The sequence below is a fragment of the Branchiostoma floridae genome, chromosome 16 (genome assembly GCF_000003815.2).
Source record: "Branchiostoma floridae strain S238N-H82 chromosome 16, Bfl_VNyyK, whole genome shotgun sequence".
Classification (NCBI taxonomy): Eukaryota; Metazoa; Chordata; class Leptocardii; order Amphioxiformes; family Branchiostomatidae; genus Branchiostoma; species Branchiostoma floridae.
The window spans coordinates 5,016,392-5,026,812 of NC_049994.1; the positions used below are offsets into that span (position 1 = coordinate 5,016,392).

At 41.3% G+C, this 10,421-nt stretch overlaps 1 protein-coding gene across 1 annotated transcript; it reads right to left on the minus strand.

Annotated features, from left to right (window-relative positions):
• Window positions 1-7,829: 7,829 nt before the first annotated feature.
• LOC118403726 (general transcription factor 3C polypeptide 4-like) lies at window positions 7,830-10,271 on the minus strand. Its single transcript, XM_035802520.1, has 2 exons — window positions 10,178-10,271; window positions 7,830-9,838 (listed from the first exon to the last, which is right to left on the minus strand). The coding sequence occupies exons 1-2, from the start codon at window positions 10,268-10,270 to the stop codon at window positions 7,841-7,843; spliced, it is 2,091 nt and encodes a 696-aa protein (XP_035658413.1). The 5' UTR covers window position 10,271; the 3' UTR covers window positions 7,830-7,840.
• Between the last annotated feature and the right edge of the window lie 150 nt (window positions 10,272-10,421).

Here is a 10,421-nt window from a genome sequence, read left to right on the forward strand (position 1 = left end):
GAACCCCTCGGTGACGCAAGCGTGACACAAGTGCAGTATGATACGACCCTTAGGGCGCTTGTTTGTTCGGCTGCTCCTGACTTTATGTTTCTCTGTGAGGGATATGAATGGATGAAGAACGATACAACCTATCTAATTTGATCCGATCTCTAATACACAAATAAAGACTTGTTGCTTGTTTGATTTTTCATGTTCTGTGGTTCAATTTGTGTTGCCAACTTTGTTTTTCTGTAGTTCTGAAATTTTATCAGCATTTTATTGTGGAGGTTTTTTTTGTTTCCCTCTCGCATAAGTTGTGGGGTCTCTAGAGGGTGTCATTCATAGAATTAGATAGACAGTTTGGCTTAAAGTTGTCACATGAAATTGGAGATTTGCCGTCGCAAAACAGTTCAATCTTAATTTCATTAGACATACACTGTACCCACGTACAACCGTAACTTTGGAACTTTATTCTTTGCTTTCAGACAAGATATGTCCATAGCAACGTAACCAAACATAAAATATAACAGCCACAACGATAAAAAGAAACAATGAGAAATTGCTTTTGATTTGAATTTCATAGGACGCATCCAAAACTGTACACAAGAATATTGTCATTTTGTTATCGTAAACTTGTCGTACGACGTCCGAGACTGGGGATTTGCCCGCACAGAACAGCTGGTTTTGAATTACATGGGACATACCCACAACTGTACCCCAAAATGCCTTTGCTGTCGTAAACCGCTCGAGGCTGAAGATTTGCCGTCGCAAGACAGATTGAATGTTTTAGTTGTCTTAAACCTGTCGTGTGACGTATTATGAAACTGGAGATTTGCTGTCGCAAGACAGCGCTGAATTTTACTTTAGCACGACATACACACAGCTGTTCCCGAGAATGTTTTTTTTTGTCGTGAACCCGTCGTGTCACGTACGAAACTAGAGATTTGCCGTCGCACGATAGCACTGACATTCGTACGACATACCCACAACTGTTTTAAATGATTGTTGTTGTCGTAAACCTGTCGTGTGTCGCATTATGAAACTGGGGATTTGCTGTCGCAAGACAGCGCTTAATTTTACTGTAGAAAGCTTGCAAGACATACCCACAACTGCTGCCACGAATATTTTTTGTTGTCGTAAACCTGTTGATTGACGTATCAGACAGTAGATTTACCGTCACACGATAGTACTAAATTTGAATTTCGTAGGACATACCCACAAATATTCCCAAAAACGTTTTGTTAATGTTTCGTAATACCCCTGTCATACAGTTGGCGAAAATCGATCGGACGACGATTCTGCGGCAATCGCCCGAGCCTCGCTTATAATGATAAATTTATTGCAAACAATTGTACAAGGTACAAGGTACAAAGTATGGCTTGAATGTGACAGGAACGGTTTTCAGGTGAAAAATACGCGCAACCCTCTGTCGATCTTACATATGGCCGATCTTCCATCGATACCCCTGAAGATCGTGGATAATGTGACAGGGGTATAAACATATCGTACGACGCATGAGATTCGGGCCTTACCTGCATGGATTCCCTGCTTGCGATGACCGCCGCCAAGCAGCCGTTACCCAAGACGGACATGAGGACGTAACACACCAGAATGACGATGATGACAGGTCGCCATGACGGGTACATGCCGTACAAACCACACATGAGCGGGCTAAAGCTGGAAATCGTCACGGTGGTGTTTTCTACCGTAACATTTCGGCTGATAACATCGCACGTGTCGTTTGTGATGTCGAGAGCTTCCATGCTTGTTTCTCACTACCTGTACGCGGTCCAACTATAGATCACTATACTCTATAGAGATGTAAAACCGAGGTCGAATCTCAGGACTACTTTTTATCGGCGCCCCCTCGTGAAAAATGAATCCCAGTACGAAAATCACCGATTAGAAAGATTAGGGCCTACTATTGCTTGCTAGAGGGTTCTTCAATGAATACATGAATAACTGTTCCACAAATATCGGCCAATCAGACTTGAGCGTTGAATCCTATCATTTCAACAGGAATCTACCGTCTATACGCACTTAGTGCCAAACGGAAAGAGAGTTTACGAAGTTTCAACGTAAGAAATTTGGACAAAATCTTGTCATCAACAGTCGAGTGCATCAGAACAAACGTTCGGACGAAACTAGTGAAATCCTGGCTGAAGTTGCTGCCAAGTTGTCTACTTTGTCTTGTTTCGGGAAATGGGGCGTGTACTTACCCTCATCTCTGTGAATTATGTCTAATATTTTGCCATAGAAGTCTGTCTCGCCAAGGCTTATAGTTTATCAAAATCTCAAACAGTAGAAACTATTAAAAGCCCTGAGTTTGTTAGGTTGTTCCATTGTAATCTATAAAAGTACATTCTAGTCGACAAAAAGTTGCCACCAGCATCAGAAGAAGGTGAATATCCTTTGTTGGAGCTGTAGGGACAGCTTGGGTGCTGCTGACATACTGTAAGAAGATCTAAAGTGCTTAGTCCAGTGGTTTGTGACCAAACCAATCAGATTTGTACGGTAAATCCCATCATTATAACAGGCTAGGAATCGTCCTTTTACGTACTTAACGCAATGTGGGAATAAAGTTTACAAAGTTGCAAAGTGAACAATTTCGAAAAAATCGTGAGAAGAATATTGATAGATATTATACAAATATAGTCCTAATTTTCAAATTTAAAAGGGAAATGCTACAATCCCACTGTGGTAAATGACAGGATTTTCTTACTTGGCATTTCGAAGTTATGTAAATGTTAACAACATTGATTATGCAAATAAGTCCTCATCTACATAAATCATGAGAAATGCAATGAATGTCTTCTTTCTTACCATAGATTGTGTACATCTGTTTTTGGGTGGGGATGATAAAGTGATATAATTTATGCAAACGAGAACCGTATCTGCATAACTAATAGCAAACATACTGTAACTAATACACCAGTTATAAAGGTTAAAATCATTTGGCGAAGGTATGGGGTCGTGGAACTCTAGTTTGGGGAAGTGGGACGTGCTTTTCCCCCATCTTTTTTAATTAAATGCAATCCTTTGCAATAGACGCTGTCCTCTCAGGGCCGTATATGGTTTGCCTTCAGGTTAAAATCTCAGCAGTAGAAACTGTGAAAACTGAGATTGTTGGAGCGTTCTATTCCAATCCGTTTTTAATGTACATTGTAATCAATGTCGACAAAATTTTGCGACCAGCATTAGAACAAGGTCCCATCACTTTTTTTTGGATCAGATTTTCATTCTCTTCATTGCTTGATTCTAGTGCAGTGTAGCTGTGCTGAGAAAAGTGGATAGCCTTGCGGTGGTCCAAGGTCAAGGTCACCAACAAACACCTTCCGTCCACACCACACTCCAACGGTGACCAACGGCCTCTCCGGTACCCTTTCTCCGCCCGGTACCCTTACTCCACCCGGTACCCCATTCTTTACCCGGTACCCATTCTCCGTCAGGTACCCATTATATTCTCCGTCCGGTACCCCATTCTCCACCCGGTACCCATTCTCCGTCAGGTACCCATTATATTCTCCGTCCGGTACCCCATTCTCCGCCCGGTACCCATTCTCCGTCCGGTACCCCATTCTCCACCCGGTACCCATTCTCCGTCAGGTACCCATTATATTCTCCGTCCGGTACCCCATTCTCCGCCCGGTACCCATTCTCCGTCCGGTACCCCATTCTCCGTCCTATCTGAAGTTGCTGCCATGTTGTCTATTTTGTTTTATTTTCGGGAGTGGGGTGTCCTCCTCCTTGACCTATCTTTGTGAATTACACCTAATCTTTTGCAATAGAAGTCTTCCTTTCTGGGTATCATAAATGATTTTGCTTTCAGGTCAAAATTCTAAACATTAAAACGATGAAAAGGCTCAAATTTGTTGGAGTGTTCAATTCCAATCCTTTTTAAAAATACATTGTAATCAATTGTAATGTCGATAATATGTTGCCACCAGCACCAGGACAGGGCAGTGAAATTACCATAACTTTTTGTTAAAGCTTGTGGGCCATTGGTTGTTGACCTCCTGTATTCATCTAGAATGCATATTCCAGTGGTTAGTGTCCCGGCCAATCTGACTCGTGCGTTGAATCCCGTCATTTCAATCTATACACTTAGGCCACAGCAAGTAAATTTTATGGGTGACATCCTCTGCAGACTGCAAAAATAGTGAGATAGGGCGAAAAAAAACAAGATGGGTAAAAAAAACCAAGATGGCTAAATTTTCAAAATAGACACCATAACTGTTGTAAGAAGAGTTAAAGTGACAAAACATGGTAGTACTGACGACCTATCATTCATTCCTGTATTAAAGAAGTGAACTAGTGTAGTAAAAATGACACTAGTGTGGGAGACTGGTTTCACTTACCAAGTTGGCAACTTCACTTATGACTTCCATAGTGGTGCCACTTTTCCAACTATCCAGCTGGTTTCACTTCTATAACTACAATCATGGCTACCTCGCTAATGTCACTTCTGCAAGTACAATCATTAGGCTCCAACACAACAAATTTTCCCATTTTGGTACTTTCTTGTCATGTTGACCGTCTCCGAAGAAGAAAAAAAATCTTGTTTTTTTTTCTGAAATCAGGCAAAAATTAATGAGCGCGCGGATGTCATCCATAAAATTTACGTGCTGTGGCCTTAGTGCAAATGGAAATAAAGTTTACGAAGTTTCAACGTAAGCAATTTCGACAAAAAAATCTTGTCTTCAAGAGTCGAGTGTATCAGAACAAACGCTGGGACCAAGGAGGTTATATAACCCCATGGCACCAAAACTAACACGGTTATATAACCTCCTTGTTCGGACTAAACCATTGAAATCCTGTCTGAAGTTGCAGCCATGTTGTCTACTTGTCTTGTCTTGGGGAATAGGACGTGTACGTACTCTCTCATCTCTGTGAATTATGTCTAATATTTTGCAATAGAAGTCTTTCTCTCCGGGGCTTATAGTATATGCCTTCAGGTCAAAATATGATCACTGCTTGTCTGTACTCCACTTCTTAGTGTAAGAAATGTAGTGAATAAGGTTAGCTACAATGTAAGGGTAACAAAGACAGGCACTACATATCATTTTTGGTCGCCACGGCAAAATCAGACTCTCCCATCTATGCACTTTAAAGTTTATACTTTATGCACTTTGTAGACCAAGAAGTTGCAAAGTAAGAAATTCCGACAAAATCTTGTTACCTCCGTGAATGCCTTTGAGTATTCATGGAGGTTATATTTTCACCAGCGTCTGTCTGTCAAGAAGATAACTCAAGAACGGCTGGGTGGTTTTATATTTGGTGTGTTGGTGTGGTGTGACAAAAACTGGACATGATTAGATTTTGGGCTACCCAGCGGCATACTTTGGTACTGCAGCGGAACATCCAGGTCTGATAGCTCGTGTTCAGAACAAGCTATGGTCACGATTTTGGTGTGTTAAAATGCTCTTGTGCTCGGAAAGAAGTGACATAATTTTCGGCCCATAGTTTTTGGAATAGCGGGGACATTTTGTAGAAAAAATCTCGAAGAGCATTACTCAAGAAAGGTACAACGGATTTTAGAAACTTTTTAGGAACTTAGACAAAAGAAATTAAAATTATGCAAAATAGTTAATTTGCATAATTAATGAGAATATTCTATTATGGCAGTTTTGTCAATGTGCCTCTTGACCCGGACATATATGGTCTTTATACGTGCGTGGTAGGTAGCTTCTTACTATGTTATTGTGCCCCGAAATTTGAGTTGTTCACCATATTTCTTGATGCGGTCGTTGACCTATTGCAGCAATATGCATGTGGAGAGCTTCAGCTTCAGTTCACTGCATTTAACTTAGGCCATGTTTATTTGACTATATGGATGACATCCTTTGGGAATCTAAAAACTGATGCGAGCGTGCAAATAAAAAAATTTAAGTGGTCAGGAGTTGAACAAATAAAAAAATGACTGAACACAGAGAATACGGTATACAGAACAATAGATTCTTCATTTTTGTACTTTCTTGACCTTGTAATGTTCTATGACATTAGCATATGTTTTCCTATATTCATTTTTGCTATCCATGGCATACTGTAAATGCAGAAATGTTTGCGGTGGCTGCTTCACTGCGAAGTTAAAACCACCCCGAACATTTTTCCATGGCTGTAAGAGACTACAGTGCATGGTGCTACCGTGAACTTAAAACCACCGCAAAAAGTCCTTTTTCCCGCTACCGCGAAATTAAATCCCTTCAAAATTAAATGCATTTACAGTACATTTTGATGCTGCTTTGTAGGATTTAGAGTATGGTTAAAAACTTTTATTAATTTTTGGAAACGGTCTCAAATTGATGCGCGCGCGGATGTCATCCATGTAACTAAATCAACATGGCCTATATAACTGCAGACATGTTTGAGGAGACCTTCAACTTCAATTCTCTGTACTTAAAAGAAACATGTTTACCTAATAGACTAAGGATGACCCCGCATGCTTGACTGAATACAAGACCCTAGCACTTTGTGTCAACGATAAATTATTTGCTGAACACAGGCTCACATATTCACAATGAAATATCACATTTTCCTGTTAGGATAAGTGTCTTTTTGGTATATTTATTCATAGGAGACGCTGACTTCCATTTGCAGCAATTTTACAGTTATACAATTCCACGGATGGAACGTGTATCATTTTATCCATCTCACACATTCACAATGAAATAATCACATTTTTCTGTTGGGACAAGTGTCAATATCATATATTTATTCATAGGAGACACTGACTTCCATTTGCGGCAATTTTAGTTATACAATTGCATGGATGGTGCCTGTATCCGTTAATGCACACAAAAGCAGCCATACCAATTTTATTCAAGATTTGATTACCTCCATTCTATGAGTGTGTAAAATCACTGTTACGCAACCACTGGGAAATTAAGACCACATACTGATAGTGCTTAATGGGTCGCAATAACATGACAAAAATAAGTAACATAACAATATCAACTACAGGGAGTACTAAACAGATTGTTAATGGTATATAAATTGAAGCTAGTAGGTATAGGCTAATACACTCTTTGTACTGACATGAAAAGTATACATTGGCTCACTGCTGTTCGCAAAAAGTAATCAAACATAGCCCAGTGTTCTAGCCAGGATTTCATTTCAGCGTAGTGGGAATGACATGGTAGCAAAGCGACCAATCAGGAGATTGGTGTGGAAGGGGGGGTCTTGGCCCTTCCACAGCAAGATTTTGAAAATGTAGAAATAAAAGTTGGCACTCTGTTAACGTCACATGTAATTTGAAGGATTTTTTGGTCAGTTTTGAGTGTTATATCATCATTTGTCATTGTCCAGACATTGATTAGACATTGTTGAACAAGCATATGATAGCAAAGCACAACTACACTGGTTAAAAATTAGCGTAGTGGCCCTTATTTTCGCATAGTGGTTCAGGGCTCTAGCCAGCTCCAATTCCCGTTGTCGCAAAAACCGCGAAAATCAAGTTAGAAAGACGGAAATGAGACCTTGAAAAACGGGTTTTTAATGAGATTATCGTATGCGAAAGGGTGCCGACACACATTGTCAACAATCATAACAATAGCAAGACAAACAGTGTGTGGCTTTTACGGCCGTGGACAGCGTCCCCAAGCCACCTGTAGCTTCCACCAAGAATTTTTGTCCGACCTTGACGGATTGGTTTGAAAAATTTTCCGTCACATGCAGCAAATTTCCGTCAATTGACAGAAAAACGGACGCTGGCTAGAGCACTGTAGTGGTCACAAATTATAGTGTAGTGGTCCACTACGCTAAAATGCACTAGCTAGAACCCTGTAGCCTTTATCAAATCATTGTGCAAGACAATCATGATATGATAAAGACATTACATAAAACCAAATCTATGGTGTTACTATCACAGAAGGTCTCCACTACAGAAAGTACAACTATTGCTCATGAGCAGTTCTGGACAAACTTCTCGACTCCCCCTAGCAGGTTTAGGAAGAGCTGCAGCACCACACAGCCTACACTTCCTGTAGGGAACAACTTGACAGGCGGCAAATGTCAGACAGCAGCGTTCCCATGAGTGGCCATTTTCGCACGTTGCCGCTCTGACGTCGTCAAATTCGATTGACCCCTGACATAATCTGCATATTTCCGCTGGGTGTTCTGTTACCGACGTAGCCACTGGAACGTCAGGGTCACCATGGCCCTTTTTCCTCAGCCAATCTTGAATTGTTCTCATCAGTGGTGCCTTGGGAATGCTTGTTTCCTGTCCACTGAACATACTCTGCATCTGTCTCACAGCCAAAAAGGTGGTCACTCTTGCTAGCATGTCTTCCAAATCTTTCACAGTTCCTGCATTGCCGAGTTCACCCTTCTCTTTCTCCAGTGCAATGGAGAGTCTCAACAGGAAAAATTGAAGATGTGGATGTATTTTTGGCTCCTCATACAGTATGGGCTTCAGATTGGGGGGCAACGACCTTGAGGACGATGACTTCTGTCTCCAGTACTCTACCAAGTCTTTGTTGTGAGCCAGAGTCCCAACCTTTGGTGATACCAAAGCTGCTGTTACTTCTTCCTGAGACTTCAACTGTAGAAAGTTCACCTGAAGTTTCACCACGCCATTCAGGGTATCGGTTAGTCCAGATACGCATCCCAGAAACACAGAGTTTCTTGAAAGCGCTACACCGTAACCACGCTTAAGCAGAGATGAGTTGGTATCGATTGGGAATGCTTCTAAAGACAAGCCTGATTTGTTTCTCTTGATGTTAGTGACTGTAATTGCACTGCCCATGCAACAAGTGTATATCTTGTGTTCTGTACTCAAAGCTAGCCCCAAAATAGGCATAGAATGAATGGCATCTGTCCACACTGTATGTAAAAGCGTGATGTTGTCCCCTGACTTCTCTATCTCAAAGCACATCACATTGGGCCCTTTGCTTGCCACAAGGATACTTCCATTCTTTTCTAAAGGCCTCGATTTCACAGATGTTACGGCTAGCAGATCCTTCTCTTTCCACAACACTGTAGGTGTTGTCAGGAAGGTCGTTGACCCTGTATCCACTCCTGTAGGCCATATGGAGATTGTCCCATCCAGGTGGCCAAAAGCAATGCCCCCTGGTGGATTATTCTGTTCCTGCACCCAAGCCAGGCATGTGATACATTCTGAAGTTGTTTCGATCAGTTGGCGGCCCACGGCACTTGTGCGGTCTACAATGGGACATTTAAACTCCCACAGAACAACCTGGCCACTGTTTGTGGCCACTGCTAGCATGACGTGTCTGTCAAGTTCAAATCCATCCCCTGTATCACACGCCTTGCAAAAAGTCTCTGACCACTGCATGTCTGTTGCAAAGAGTTTAGGCGATCTCTTACCAGACTTTGCAGTCTCTTTGTGGCTTGATTCTAGTTCGGAGAAGTCTAAAATCTCTTGCCAGTGTAGCTGGCTTTGCTGCGAAAAGTGAACAGCTAAACTGTGGTCCAAGGTCAAGGTCATTAACAAGCACCTTCCGTCCGCGCCGCACTCTAAGGGCGACCAGCGAACGGCCCGGTAGCCATTCTCTAAGGCGATGACCTGCCCATGCATATATTCTTGCGACAGGTTAGTTCCACTAACAGCCTTCTTTGTAGAGAGCTCAAGGAACGTTCTTTGCATCCTAAAGTTCTCGTCAACAAGGTCAGCTGAGGACAAGAAGTTCAGGCAGTACACGCCCTTTTTGGTTGCCACGGCAATACGATTGTCGTCGGACCAGTCAATAATGTCGACACTGCAGGTTTCGTGGTTTAGTGGTACAACTTGTGGGTGTAAACTTATACCAGTAGCTTGATTGGCCACTGTCACATTAGAACCATTTGAACCTTCCATTGTCGTTTCTTGTGCTGCCATTTTGAATTTGAGTTGTTGACACACCTGTTGGAAGAAAACAATTTTTTTAGTATTTAAACATAACGAAGTTAACGAAGTTAAAAGTAATTCAATTTGTAAATGCAACCAAAAATAAACAAACATGGCCAGGTTGTACATCATATTGTATACATATCATACAATATCATACAAATTTTATACTGATCAAAGAAATCTCAGATCAAATCAAAGAATGCCCCCCTCCCCATAACAGCAAACAGCATTCAAAGCACTGTTTACAGTTAGTTACGTACAATTGAGAGCAATAGCATTAGTGACAGCTAGCGTGTCCAATGCTACAGTAAAAGATTACATCAAGAAAGTAGATTTTGCCCCGTAACCTACCAAACTTTGGGCGACGTTTATCAAACTCATGCAACTTCCCGCTCTCTTTGTCGGGAAAAACACATGGATGATACGGGTCATACCATTTGACATAGGGGGTAAGTTTTATACTATCAGAAAAGTATCCGAACTTTTTTGATATCACAATTAATAATATTAAAAAAAACTATTATTAAGACAAGGTTTTTATACCAGTTGAAGAGTTCATGATGAGGAAAAAGTCATAAATAGAGAAAAAATGTGT

What these genes read in the sequence shown, in the direction of transcription:
- LOC118403726 (XM_035802520.1), bottom strand. Translation starts at nt 10,270, where the DNA reads ATGTCAAATGGTATGACCCGTATCATCCATGTGTTTTTCCCGACAAAG. An exon ending in TAAACGTCGCCCAAAGTTTG is followed by an intron (nt 9,839 to 10,177) that starts GTAGGTTACGGG and finishes TTCTTCCAACAG; the next exon opens with GTGTGTCAACAACTCAAATT.